The 14,951-nt window shown below is 44.8% G+C and overlaps 2 protein-coding genes across 2 annotated transcripts; both read left to right on the forward strand.

Annotated features, from left to right (window-relative positions):
* The first annotated feature begins 1,539 nt into the window (after positions 1-1,539).
* On the forward strand, positions 1,540-3,525 carry LOC120639596 (30S ribosomal protein S31, chloroplastic-like). Its single transcript, XM_039915465.1, has 3 exons — positions 1,540-1,807; positions 3,145-3,209; positions 3,288-3,525. Exons 1-3 carry the CDS (start codon positions 1,612-1,614, stop codon positions 3,417-3,419), a joined length of 393 nt encoding a protein of 130 aa, XP_039771399.1. The 5' UTR covers positions 1,540-1,611; the 3' UTR covers positions 3,420-3,525.
* A 2,487-nt stretch (positions 3,526-6,012) lies between these two features.
* LOC120639597 lies at positions 6,013-7,255 on the forward strand. Its single transcript, XM_039915466.1, has one exon. The coding sequence runs from the start codon at positions 6,275-6,277 to the stop codon at positions 6,869-6,871; it is 597 nt and encodes a 198-aa protein (XP_039771400.1). The 5' UTR covers positions 6,013-6,274; the 3' UTR covers positions 6,872-7,255.
* The last annotated feature ends 7,696 nt before the right edge of the window (positions 7,256-14,951 follow it).

Here is a 14,951-nt window from a genome sequence, read left to right on the forward strand (position 1 = left end):
CGCCTGTAAGCAAGAGAGGAGAGGGGGAGATGGGGTGGGCTGCTGGGCCAGATGGGGTTATGGGCCGAACGGGAGAGAGTAGAGAGGTAGAGGGAAGATGAGGTGGGTCGGGCTGAAAGGAGAAAAAGGAGTGAAGAAAATTTTCTTTTTTTGTTAGACACAAACACCATTTGAATAAGTTTATTTTGAATTCAAACAAAATTTAAATTTTGAGTGTTACAAAAAACTAGTGGCCCCATGTAGGTATGGGCACGTAAAATTTAAAATACTCGTACCAATGCACAGGTACTATGCTAGTCTAGGAAAAAGTCAACTTTACCTCCCCGAATAACGTAGAAGTCCATTTTTCCTCGCACAACTACAAAACCGGGCATAACTGCTCCATCATCTCTTTAAAATTGAACAAATAACCTCCTCCCTCGCTGTTTTTCTTTTATGTTTACTTCGGTTGAATTTTTGAAAGATTATAGTAAATTATAAAAAAATCATAAAAAGAAAAATCTAATTTTGTTGGACACAACATGAGTAAATCTATACAATAAACATATGATATGGTATACTTTAGCACAACATTTTTGTTGTAGCTTTAATATATACTTGCAGGTAATTAATTCATAGCTACATTTTTATAGTCCAATTATGGTTAAATTTTTATAGTCCAATTATGGATCATTGTCTAGATAAATCTATAGATAAACCTAGATAAATCCAATGAGTATGAAATTTAATCATTAGCTCACCATCAAAATTTCACCATAGTTGGATTATAAAAACTGTAGCTATGAACTAATTACTAAAAAGTACAAATTTAAAGTGACAGCAAAAAATTTATGGTAAAGTATACCATATCATAAAGTATACCATATCATATGTCCAATAAAATTAAATTTTTCATTTTTTGATTTTTCAATTATTCATCCGATTAAAAGAAAAATAGAAAACCCACCGATAGAAACAAGTAACTATAACTCAGGCATACATTGATTCAATGAGCATAAAATTTTTAGTATAGTTCGAGCATGTAATCATTAGCCCACTATAAAAATTTCGCAATAATTGGACTATGGAACTGTAGCTATGAATTAATTATTGATAGTATACACTTAAAGCTATAGCAAAAACTTACTGCATAGACCTACTCATGTGGAGTCCAACAAAATTAGATTTTTTATTTATGATTTTTTGTGATTTTTTGTTATTTTTTTAATATGCAATCGAAACAATTATAAAAGAAAAATAGAAAAATCATTGAGGAAAACAGACATGGAGGTCATGTGTCCGGTTTTAGAGAGACAAGAGAGCATTGTGTTCTGTTCTATAGATAAGGGAGAAAAAAACAGACTTTTGCAATAGCTGCGGGAGGTAAAAAGCATTTTTTTTTTCTAGAAATCTAAGAAGCATCACAGTGACGGCCCATAAGATCACTTGTGGCCCGTCTCAGCCCATCCTAGGAGTGGAGCCCGGCCTAGCTCAGCTCAGCCCGTTTCTCCCCCTGCGAGCCCAGCCCAAACACTGTCCTCTTTTTATTATCCTTATTATTATCCAACCTGATCCTTCCACCATTCCAGCACTCCTCTTCCCTGTGCCTGTGCGCTCGCTCCTCCTCGTGCCATGGCGCTGCTCGCCGTCCAGGGCATGGCCATGTCCGCCGCCGCCGCCTCCCTTCCATCCCACCACCACGGCGCCGTCTCCTCCTCTGTCTCCACCTCCTCCTACGCGCTCACTGCTGCAGCTGCCTTCCCTCGGGCCCGCGCTACCCTCGCCGTCGGCGCCGTCACGTCGGCTGCCGTCACTCCAGTTCTTGACGGTAAATTAAGCCCCTCACTACCTGTTCGTTTGATGTAGTTTCCTGTGTGCACATTTCAAAAGCAATGCGTGGGCTGGCATTTGTGGAATTCTCAAGTTCAATTGAGGATGGAATGATGGATATTTTCCTTCTCTGTCTAAATTGTTCAAGTCGGAATCTGTCAATTGAGTTGAGTGGACTCCCTAGCGAAGGTAGGGGCTTTGTACCTTCGATCGGTCCGTCCAGCTGGATCAATTACAGATAAGATTGTTCAACAATATTGCGTATTCGAGAAAAAAAAATAAGATTGTTCAACAATCGATATATAAGGGGTTGTGGGTGATGTGTATGAACTAGAAACTACTACTAGTTTATCAAGCATTTTCCTATTAGTTGATACGTGCAAAATTATTTAATCAATGTTCACTTGATATGATGCCAGGAATGGGTGGTGAACAAGTCGTTAGCTTTTTTTTATTTCCTCTGTGTAAGGTTTTGCTGGCCTCTGATGCCACTGGCCTTGGAGCTTTTGCAAAAACTTGATTTCTGCTTTAGTACGAGATTTTGATATCCATGGAATACGGATATACTTCAAACAAGATACTAGTAATTAGAAATTCAACTCAAATTATAAATTAATATCTAATGATGAAAAGCTGCTTCGGATTTTTGTTCTCTATCTGATTACAAGTACAGATGGTCCTGTGAACTAAACACTACTTCTAGTAATTTATTAAACATTTAATCCTTCCATTTCCATTTGAATATATAAATGTAGTTTGACCCAATGCGATCTTTGATGCTTGGGGTGTCAACTTCTCCCATATCCTATTATCCATAGCAACAAAATCATAATAATAGGAAATAGCATTCAAATACAAATCTAATTGCATAAGAAAATTTACATGTTAGTAGACTGATAGTTGCTCGAAGTTTATATCGTTTTAATCTTGAAATGCGTCTGTGCCATATAAAAAGTAATGGAGTGCTGGCAGATACAAATTTCTTGATGGTGTTTAAGGAATGGGTAGTAAACAAGTCAGTTTGGTTTATCTTATTTTTCTTTTATCTCCATTTTTCAAAGTTTTGGTATTCTCTGATGTGGTGATGCCACTTGCCTCGGACCTGTTGTAAAAAATTGCTTTCCGATTTAATACAAAGATGCATGTACTTCTAAGAAAATACCGGTATTCTGGTAATAAATCGGAAATTCAATTCAAGTTCTGAAATCGCAATGGCAGACTTCTCTATCTCTGACTACCAAGGGCCAACTGGGGCACAATCTTTTTGGCTTCTGATTATGTCAATATTGATGGCCCTATGAACTGAAGATTTGAACTTTATTTGCCCTTGCTCAGTCTACTGTGGCAGAGGGGACAAGAAGACGAAAAGGGGCAAAAGGTTCAACCATTCATATGGCAACGTGAGTGCTCGAGTCCAGCATAACGTCTCCCATTTTTGTGCTGCAATCCTTATTTATTTAGCTGTCTAATTATTTCAGGCAAGGCCCCGCAACAAGAAGAAGGGAACTGGCCCACAACGCCTTTTTGCCCCTCCAGCACCCCCTAGGAAGGATCAGTTCGATGATGGGGAGATCATTCCGATTGAGATAGATGAAGACATCCTGGAATAGGTTGTCTGAATTTTGCTTTGATTTATCACTGTCCTATGCTTAACTTGCCTAGCCTGTATGAAATACAATTTCTTTGAAGTAATTATTCTCTCTTCTACATAATGCACATGCCTCCACATTTTCCTTGGTTAGTAATGAATCTACTGCATAGAGTTATTCCTTACACACTACCAGCTGCGGCGCACACTACATCAAACTTCGGTTAGTTGAGCTATCAGAACTGGGAAAATAGATTTGATCACTTGTTTTAGCTCTGCGTTAGCCACCTTAGCAACATGATTGGAAATTGTTTATGATAACTGGGAAAGCATGTCTGAAAAACAGCACATACATAAGTTATTGCTGTTACTGTTGCTGTATATCTTTCAGTTCAAGGATTGGGTTGTCTTGCCTTCACCTGCTGAATTACGGGCTATTATTCCGCCAATGTTTCCAGGCAAGTATTGCCTTAGTGCAAAAATAAAGAAAAGAAAAGGGAACAAAACCAATTAGTCTGATTCTGTGATCAAGTTTGCCATGATGTGGTGAGTAACTGTATGCTGTCGACTGAGCACTCAATCTTTGCAGATTCACTGCTATCATCATCATCCAGTGAGTAACTGGTCAAAGATTTGTTTTCAACCATACTTTTATGCTGCACTCCAAGAAAATAAGCAATAGCATTGTAGTTCATTAAATAATCAGTGCATTGCTTAGTACTAGTGTCTACTGGTCCTATATCTTCTGTATCCATTGCTGTTGGCCTAATTTTCTTGACTATGTCTCTTGTGAGCTATGGCTTGTCTTAGACAGCTAAATATGATCCTGACTAATTGTATTTGGTTCCTCTTCATTAACCTCAAAATATAATCCTGAGTTCCTGACTAGTATTTCAAGCAAAAGGAAAAAAATATTACCAATAATAAAAATGAAACCTGGTGTCGTTCCTCACTGAACTGCACATTGTGGCAAGAATTCCACCATTTTTCAAGGCACTTGCGGCATTATTTTCAAAATTCATATCAACTAAGATTCATGGTAAGAACGATTTAACCATCCGTACCAATATACCACCATATCAGTAAATCAGCATGTATAGGACATACTGCAGAGTTTGCAACGTTCTACCGGATGCATCCCTTGAGATGTTGGACCAATTCTCTTTAAGGTCTTCGTGAGCCATATCATATTTGTGAACTACGTATTTGCAGGATTACATATAATGTTTGGCTTCTGTTTTCCGTTCATTTTTGAAAACCAGGTGTACTGTACATAACGACATATATATATTAACATCTTGATGAATCCTGTGCATATAATGTTCTGAGGGAAGTGCAGCCCATTCTTGTCTGAGGCTAAAGGTACCTGAAAGAGCCTATATGAGCTAACTCAATGCTGAATTTATTGACTTCGGAACAAAAAATCTGAAGGTTCCCAAGATTGGAAATTGTTTCCTAAGTATGTTCAATGTACCCACCAAAAAAATCCTCTTTATACTATACGGGGCAGGAATAATATATTTTGGCCTATTCTGTTATGACATGGAGACTCGGGAGATAATATAAGCATATAATAATATGTTAGTATTTGTTTGTTGATAATTGATTGAGTATACAAACAAGGGAGATTATTGCCTCAGATGTTGCCTATTATTGTGCCACAATTAAGGGCAAATACCCATTTTTTTAGTGTACCACACATCAATCCTTTGTTGTAAAAAGAATGTTCTTCCCCCCAGTAAATAAAGATCTCTTCAAGCATCTGCGTTGTAGGTGTTTTGGAGGGACCAATCTTGATTCATAGTTTATCCTGTTCACAAGTAATTCTGCAGCGGCTGCTGTTTGCTGTCACATGGAATGGATCGAATGATCCCTCCAATGATAGTTCCCCTATCCGGTGGATTGCTAATGGACAACCCATACGCCATGGACAGAAATCACTAGTCGCCAACCACCGGTTGTTGGCAGTGGCACGCAGCTATCAGAATCTGGATGGGACCACATCCATCCGTGCACCGTTTCCCGGAACTGGTCCTGATGAATAACCTGATCCTGGATCATCCGCGCCGCGCCTTTCAGGCTTGCCGCACCCGAAAGCTAGCTACTACTCGCACGTTCCGGGCAGCAGCTTTAAGTACGAATCAAGTATTGTTCCACCAGTGCACACATTATGCGAGGCATTATTATTGTTAATGGTATGGATTAATAGGACTGTGCGGTTGAAGATCGGGTTTGGTTGATCCGACTTGTCGACACTGTCTTGGGAAACCTTGTAGTTTTCGTCTTTTAGGTTTGTTCAGTCATTGACTACGGCAATTTTAAGAAATGCAAACGTATGGGTGTCCATCAACTAGTCTAGGGAAGTTGCATTGCTACTAGTGGAGCAGCCTTCAATTCTCTGACTTATATAGAGATTATTGTGGTTCATGGCCACAACATGCCTGATTTGTGTTGGACGAGCTTGACATTTTAGTACTTCATATGTTCCAAATTATAGATCATTTTAGTTTTTATAGATACATAACATTTGATATGCATCTAGATATATCCAAAAAAAATTAAAAACTCTACTAATTCAGGTATAACCGTAAAACCCCTGTACAAACACATGCCCACATGATCCTCAAAAGTTTAAGTCTAGTACGGAAATACTTAAACAAAACAGAGTAGTTAACCCACCCCAGAACATGATTGTTCTTTAACAACCTTTCTCCATCATCATTGACAAGAAACTTGTCAGCCCCATCACTCACTCACTCACTCACTCACAGTAGCGGCATACTAGTAGGCACGCTCATACAGGGCGGCCCGGAAATTGGGCCAGAGAGCTAGTGGGCAACAAGCCGGCCGCCGGGAGCAGAGCAGCTGCCAGCAGCAATGCCGACGCTGCGGCGGCGCAACCCGGACGTGCCCGTGAAGGCGCTGGAGGGAATCGTGTCGGCCAACACCTTCTTAACGGTGGCCGTCTTCATCGGCATCACGGGCACCATCACGCCCTCCGCCACCATCCCGCCCGCGTGCGTCGCCGGCGACGACATCGCGCGCAACTTCTTCCTCTTCGAGATCCTCTCCTTCGGCTTCTACCTCCTCTCCAGCCTCGTCGCGCAGGGGATGAAGCTCGCCGTCACTCTCCTGGCCGCCGACGAGTTCTACGGCGACGGCGAGCAGAAGCCCCCGCCGTCCGACGACTGCGAGGAGATGCCGGCGTGGCGCGCCGCGGGGCCGCGGGAGCGCCGCCTCGCCGTGCTCAGGATCGCGCGGCCGATGATGCTGCTGGCGGCAGGGTGCTCCATCTTGGGCACCTTCTTCCTGCTGCTCTCCATGGTGGACGCCATCCAGCTCAAGTTCGGCCTCGTCTCCTGCGGCATCCCGCTCGCCGTCGGCGCCACCTTCGCGCTCTCGGGGCTCGTCGTCGGCGGGCTGCTCTTCTACGGATCCACCGTCGCCTACGCCCTCACGCACTACCTGCCCTGAGTGCCGCCTGGCGCTCGATCTGCTTGCCTTCTGGGTTGGGGTTGGTCAGTTAATCGAGGAGTAGCTTCTTTTACCCTTTTCTTTCTTTCTTTCTTTCTTTTTTTACTTTATACGAAGCAGTGAGTAATTATTAACAGTCGATTCTGGAATACATATATACCTGCAATGCAAGAACAGGGTAGGTATACATGTTTCATGCTGCTTGCATCCAAAGGATAGTGACATTCTTAATTAGTGGCAAGGTTGCTGGCAACATGATTGTGTCTCATATAAATGTAAAAACTAGTCCCTCTAGTGTGGAGAAAACATGGCGTTTCTTTTGTGCTACTCTTATGTGTAGGCTACTTTCAATGAAAGTTTTATGGAGAGCTTCATAGTATTAAATTGTATAGCACATTATCAATTTTGCTGACATAATGTGAGAGAGAATGAGAGAGTTTTATGGGACGAGAGAGGAGTTTCGTCCTCATAAAACTCAGTTGACATAGTTAGCTAGTTCTCAATCTCTAAGAGTCTTTCTAAATTTCATCATCTAAATTAATATTTGGAGAGTCTTTTACATAAAAATCACTCTCGATATGTTTTCACTCTTCAAAAGTTTTTTTATATATTGAGTACACTCTAGAAAGTTATTTCCATTATCTATCTTTGACTAGCAAGAAATGAGGAATGGAGGATAGCTACATTTGGATAACCACTTAGAGAAACTGTTGGGGGATATTTTTCTATCGAAATATCTATTCCTAGCAATAAGAAAAGATATAGAGAATTTTTTGGAGATGCTCTAAAGGATCCAATCCACCTTTTGTATTGTTTGTTTAAAAGAAACCCACTTCTTGGATTCAGCACTAGAGTTGGATGGTCGGAGAGCTTGAAAATACACACACGCACACACGCCACATTGCAAATTAATGTTCATACTAATGTTTAGTTCTTTATTAGTTAGTAGTGTTGAAAGGATTATTATCATTGGGTGATACTCCATAAGAGCTACTCTAGTTGTGGCATGGACCCTTGAGGCAAAGGAGATGGCATAGTTTGATTCTACTTTCAACGATGTAGACACGCTGCTATAATATCTATTAACCGAGGTGGGCAAAATTTATTAACCGAGACGTTTTTGGCAACCGCCTCAGATCCAGGTCATGGTAAATGACCAATTTTCCGAGACATTTTGCTGCCCGCCTCGGTTAATCAAATAAAAAGAAGAAGAGCCTGCTGAGCCCATCACAAGCCCACCAAGCCCATCTGAGCTGCTGCGTCCGCCGCCGCACCGCTGCGCTGTCCATCCGCTATGTGTCTGCTGTTGCTGCAATGGAAGGAGAGGAGGACCGTACGGGAGGAGCGCCATGGAGGTGGAGAAGGCCAAGTGTGAGGCGCTGGACCGCCACGTCGCGTTCGTGCACACGCCGTGCACGCGGCCACGAAGGCGGCGGCGTTCTACGACGACCTCCTCACGACTGTGGCACGGTTTCTCTAGCGCCCGCCGCCTGCCCCGTCCGCCGCGCTCGCCGCCCACCATGTCCACCACGTCTGCCGCCTGCCGCGCAGGCGGCGCGGCGCATCCGCCGCTGTTGCTGTGGAGAAGGAGGGGCTGCTCGAGGATGGAAATGTGGAGAGAGGGAGGGGTGGCTAGGAGAAGGTGGAGAGCTATGAGGATGGAACCCTAACTCCAGTTTATATACTCCAAGCGGCATATCGGGTCGGGATGGGCTGTCTGGGCTCCGAGATGGGCATATATTATCCGAAGCGCGCCTTATAGCGCGTCCACCTCGTTTAATGTATTAATTGAGGCGTTTACATTAGAACAACCATCTCGGTTAATGTATATTAACCAAGACGGACATTTTAAGGTGTCCACCTCTGTTAATCGATTTTGGGAGACAATTTTTTGTAACCACTACGATTAAGAAAAAATGACTGCCTCAGTTAATCATAGGCATTAATCGAGACTGTTAATAAACGTGCCTGCCTCTGAGGCCATTTTTAAAGGTCATGATTAATGTTTTTTTAGTAGTGACATGGATTTCTGTCAGCCCCCACTCTCTCTCTCTCACACACACGTCTTTTTTTTCTCCATCGATTATTCCCTATTGTCATTACGCGGCATCAAATTATGGTGAATTATTAAAAAAGAAAAAGAATCGAAATCCGCTTACTTCTATAATTTTCCAAATGGGCCAGGCCCCGGTGTTGGTGTTTTACCGTCGGGTTCTCCGAGGGGTATCCCGAGGAGAGTGGTTATGAGTAGGGACTCGCCGAGATCAGAACGCGATGGTGCAAGGAACACAAGGATTCAGACAAGTTCAGGCCGCCGGAGCGTAATACCCTGCGTCCTGTGTGGTGGTTTGTATTCCCTTAGGTGTTGTTCGATGCTTTGGAGGGGTCCCTGTCCGCCCTTATAAATCTTGGGGGGACCGGGTTACATGGAAAGTTCTAGCCGAGTACGTTTAGATTTCTACTCCGAGTAGGTCGGGTAGTTTCCTTGTACTTCAGCTAGTTCTACTGCTGTACGAGTAGATACAAGGCGACGAGGGATAGTCTATGTGCTATCCCTCTTTTCGGAACATTCTGTGCCTATGAGTAGTCCCGTGACCCCGGGTCTGACAAGCCCCCGAGCTCTTCGTAGTTGTCGGTGTTTTACCGTCGGGTTCTCCTAGGGGTATCCCGAGGAGAGTGGTTATGAGTAGGGACTCGCCGAGATCAGAACGCGATGGTGCAAGGAACACAAGGATTTAGACAGGTTCAGGCCGCCGGAGCGTAATACCCTACAACCTGTATGGTGGTTTGTATTCCCTCAAGTATTTTTCCATGTTTTGGAGGGGTCCCTGTTCGCCCTTATATAGTCTGTGGGAACAGGGTTACACGGAAGTGCTAGTCGAGTTCTGTTAGGATTCTAGCCCGAGGGGTTCGGCTAGTTCCCGAGACAGTCGACTGGTTCTACTCCTATTCGGGTAGATACAAAAGAGGTAGGCTATAACCGTGTACTACTCCCTACTCTAGAATATTTCATCGTGATGAGCAGTCCTGTCGCCACAGGTCTGACAAGCCCCCGAGCTCTTCGTAGACGAGTCATGCAGGCATCGAGTGCTTCTGAAGACGTCCGTCGGGTTCTTCGAGAGTTCCTGGATTTTTGTTTGCGTAACCGAGCGCTTCGAGTGCTCCTGGAGCAAGTCGTCCATCCTCGGAGTCCATTGGGTGCTTCGAGTAGTCTTCTGAGTGCTTCTTCGACTGCATCGAGGCTATGAGGTGCTCAAGCCCCGAATCTGTCCTAATATATGGTGCGTGATGTACTCGCGCTCCATATGGAGTAGCCCCGGAGCCTTAGTTTGATTCGTTGAATCGGGCTGGGGATCGGTTCAGTCTTCTGGGTTCTTCTAGTGCTTGCAATATTTTTAAAAAAATTGCCTTTTTATGATACGTGTCCCGCAGACCCCGAGCCTTGAATTCAAATATGTGATTTGGGGTTAAGGGTCTAGGAGATCGTATCATGTCCTCTGCGATCTTTCTGATATCATCCCGGATGCAGCGAATCTTCTGAAAAAGTGGCAGTGCGGTGTACTGTTTGCCCGTGGGTTCACGTGGCAAGTACTGCTTATAGAATCTTTTCTGTTTCGGCTGTGAGCCTCCCTGCCCTTGGTTGTCACGGGCTGAGCTACGGCTCTGCTACTTCTTCTATTTAAGCGGGGTTTGTTGCACTTGGGTATTCATTCTTGCAGTTGTAGCCATGGGTTCCAAGTGGAGTTCTTCATTGGAGAGTACTCGACCTCCTGATGAGGGTACTCGATTCATCCTTGTAGGTGCTAGAAGAGTGTTTGCGAGAAGCACAAACACTTGTTATCTCTCAGGCCGCCACTTTTGCTTCTCACATCGCAGCCATCCTGGTTGTCTTGATAGAGAGCTGGTGGAAGCCATGTCAGAAGCTTTTTTTTGGGTGGGAACTGTGGTTGTCTCCCCCCCCCCGATGGCCTCTGGAGAGATGGCATTGTTTTTGTTGCAAAACTTATCAGGGAGAAGAGCAGATACAAGAAGATGATTTGCGATGTTCCTGATTACGCAGATCTTCTTACAACAAGCCTTTTCCTCCCTGAATGTATCTGGGTTACTCCCTTTTGGGAGTAATGGACTTTGTATCTTTGTATCAGCCCTTGGGTTGTCCCCTTTGTAGTTGAGATTGAGTGGTGAAACTGTTGAGATCTTTGTATTTTCTTGTTTTGGAATGTAATCCTTGGAAGGAAATTTCCGTTATTTGCGTAGGTTCCGCTTCTTCTGTGGGCAGGTCAGGAATTTTCTTGCTGAAATAATTCTAGAACTGGTGCGTGACCTTTGAACTTCTTGTTATTTACCGTACTGCCATGGGGTGTGCTTATTTAACTGTTCGAGTAGATCTAGGTTTAGCACGCTTCCTTAACCTCTTCCGCCGCCACCAAAAAACTCATCTGCTCTTCGCCTCCAAGTGCCACAGGAAACTAGCCACCACTAGCCCCCGAGCGTGAAGCAAGAGATAATCTGTTTTTCTCTGTTCCCATGGCGCCGAAGAAATACGCTGCGAAAGGAAAGGCGAGCGGCGCTGCCGAGGACGGGGCGGAGGTCCAAGAGTGGAAGTCGAGTAAGTGTACCAACTCCCATCTTTTGAACCTGGTAGAGAGTCACCTTCTTCAGCCTCGGAGCGTGATCCATTGGAGACGTTCGGATGGGGAGTCTTTTCCTCATGAGGGGGGAAACGAATCTGTCGTTTTCCTTCCTCATGTTCTTTGGGGCCACGGTTTTCCCATTTCTGATTTCTCCCGAGGCCTTCTTCATGATTGGGGGGTTCAGGTGCATCATCAGACCCCTAACTCTATTCTTCACATCTCGATCTTTGTTCATCTGTGTGAAGGCTTTCTGGGGATTGAGCCCCACTTTGATCTTTTCCAGTATTTCTTTCATTTGAAACCCCAACCTAGCGAATCGAAGATAGATGTTGTTGGGGGTGCTGGGTTGCAGTTTCGTCAGGGGAAGAAACCCCAATACATCTCCTATGAGTTGAGTGACAAGGTCATCGACAGGAAGGAGATGTGGTTTTACATTAGGAATCTTTCTTCTTCTCTTCCCTTGCGTACTCCTGGTCTCCCTGTGAAGAGACCAAGTTGGAATTCCAGGAGTGGCAATGTAGATCATGTCAATTTTCTCCTTGGAGAAATCGAGAAGGTGAAGGCGGATCACCGGGTCTGCGGTGCTTCTGTGATTGCGCATTGGTCAATGCGGAGGATCCAGCCGCTACAGCGACGAGTACATTTGGGCTTTCAGTATACGGGAGGAACGGATCCTTCCCGTTATAGCCGATCCAATATTACTGAGGATGATCTGAAGGATCGGGTGATGCAATTGCTGAAGAACGTGGCTGGGACGGCCAATATTGCTGGGACTTTCAGTGCTGGTAGACGTCCTCGGGAGGTATTGCATTGAGTAGAACCATGTAGTTTCAGTTGAGTACTTTTGTCGTGTAGTCGAGTTGATCTGGTGTCTTTCGTGCAGATTAATCCCGAAAACTATCAGAGTAGGCCTCCGCTGCCGGAAGATGTGCCTTTGGTGCATACTGACTCAAGTGTGCATCTGACTTCTTTTGTCTTGTATTTTGGTTCGAATTGACCGTTGGATCCTCGATTGATTACAGTTGTATCTTCTTTTGTAGGTCCGTCGGCCAGTCGAACGGCGTCTGATGTCCAGGGCCGGACAGCGGACGAGCCGGCAGTTGAGTCTACGAGGACTTGGAAGCGGAGCGCCGTTTCTGCTGGGAGTAGTGACATGTGAGTACGGGTTGTTACTTTTTTGAGGTGTTGCGTTTGATCTTGATGGCTTTTCCTCTTCTTAGGCCTCCTTCTCCCTCCAAGAGGCAGGCGGTGAGCTCCATTGTGAGCCCCGTTGTCGTGACACCTTTTGCGCCGGCTGAGTCCGGTGGGAGTGGCTCTGCCAAGGGGCAGAGTGCTTCGGGGCTGAGTATGGTCCCAAAATTTACGAAGCCAAAGAAATTCGTGCTTAAACACTCCTCTCAGTTAGTGTAATTGTTGATCAACTGCTTTGCCTTCTTTGATTTTGTGATTGAAGTGTTGAGTACTTCTTTTCGTAGCAATCCAGAAGCCCTTGGGATTGATGAGTCGGAGAAGGGAATTTTTTGTTCCCTTAAGAACATTGCCCAGTTGCCTCTTGGTTCGCCGAAGGAGGATGATCGGGTGGCTGATTCCGCTGCTAGAACGGCGGAAAACTTGGTCACCGAGGAGGCGGACAAGAATTCTCCAGTCGCTGGCACTGGTGAGTGGTTTGCTGTGGACGACTGGTTTTTCCGTCGAGCACTTGCTAATGTCTTTGAATTTTTTAGATAAATAGATGGAGGATCAACCGAAGAGTTCTTTGGTTGTTGCCAATGTTGATCCATCCTTGCAGGAGGTGCCGCGGCGGGAGAAGTTGGCCGAGGGGTTGATTGCTATTGCCCAGGGGATTTTGGGCTGCCATTCCTCTCTTGTTGTGTCTTTTTGTACTTGAGTAGTTGAGTTTGTCGAGTACTCTGTTTTGACTTCGTTTTGTTGGCAGGATCTGGCCAAGCAAGTGGTTGAGCAAGCCGAGTTCCTTCGGCGGACTGGCGAGGATCTCCAGTTGACGGGTGACCAAGCGCTGCAGCTTGAGAGGATCGCTGCTCTTGAGAGGTCTTCTCGGGAGCAGTCGGAAAAGATCAAGCTCTTGGAGGCCCGGGTGGAGGCTTTGGAGCAGGATAATTCTACTCTAAAAGACAAGGCGTCCAAGCTGCAGGAGAAGGCCAAGGCTGCTGCCAAGGAGAAGAAAGGTATTCTTTTCCTTCTTTGATGCTTGTCCTTCGAGTGGTTTTCTTCTGTGCTCATGTTTTGCTTGCTTTGGCAGAGCTTAAAAGCTTATTGTTGAAAAGGGATGAACTGGTGACTGATCTTAAAAATATTATGTATCGTCACGCAGATGCTGTGGAGAAGCTGACCAAGATCAAGGCTGACGCTGATAAACAGATGATCGGTGATATGAAGCAGATCATGGAGTTATCCTAGCAGTTGGCTGATCTTGAGGTGGCGGCCAAAGTAGTCGTCGACATGGTGGAGGACGAGGGAGCTGCCGAGAAAAGTCTGCTGGAGCGTCTTCGTGAAGCCCCTCAATGACTTAGTAGCTTTTTCTCCGACACTTCTAGGGAGTACTTAGCCCATGCCTTAGGATTAGTCAAATCCTTTCTTCTTTCCGCGAACTTGGCCCTTATTGGTGATGGGGTGGTCGTTGGCTGCTCAGAGGAGAGATTCTCTGAGTATGTCGTGGAGATGAAACCCATTGCTGATATGGTTATTAGTGGCTTGGAGCCTGCGCTAGAGGCTTGAACAGTTGTTTGTAATATTCCTTTGGCTTTTGTGTGGACGGGTGTCCATTGCAGTACTTTTGTCATTATGATGTATAGTACTTTCTTTTGAGTTGACGGCCGATCGGCTAGTTTGCCCTTATCATTGGCTGTCTTGATCTGTTTCTTCGAGTACTGTGGTAGTCGATTTTCCTGTGTCATAGTTGGTCGAGTACCGTAGTAGTCGAGGTTTTTGCCGTCTCGTGGACGGATGAACCCTCTTTGTCGAGTACTATAGTAATCGATAGGTCTTCATTTTCTTGTGTGATGACTCCCTTGATTGGGGTCCTTTTGGGTCGAGTACGTAGTAATCGACTGGTTGCCATCTCGTGGATGAGTAATTCTTCTTGTGAAGTAGAGATCTTGTCTCGGGTTGAGTCAAGTGCTGTAGTAGTCGACTGTTTGTTGTCTCTTATGAGAGAGAGTCCTTTTGGGAGTTTGCCCCGTTCGAAGGTCGAGTGCTGTAGTAGTCGATAATTTGTCGCCTCATGGATGATTAAATCTTTTTGGGAGATAGGGAGCGTGTCCCATCCATAGATCGAGTATCGAAGTAATCGAATAATTCATCATCTTATGGACGAGAAAAATTCTTCTTTGGGAAATAGTTAGCGTGTCCCATCCGGAGATCGAGTACCGAAGTAGTCGAATAATTCATCATCTTATGGACGAGAAAATCTTCTTGAGATATGTGGA

The sequence above is a fragment of the Panicum virgatum genome, chromosome 7K (assembly GCF_016808335.1).
Source record: "Panicum virgatum strain AP13 chromosome 7K, P.virgatum_v5, whole genome shotgun sequence".
NCBI classification, from domain to species: Eukaryota; Viridiplantae; Streptophyta; class Magnoliopsida; order Poales; family Poaceae; genus Panicum; species Panicum virgatum.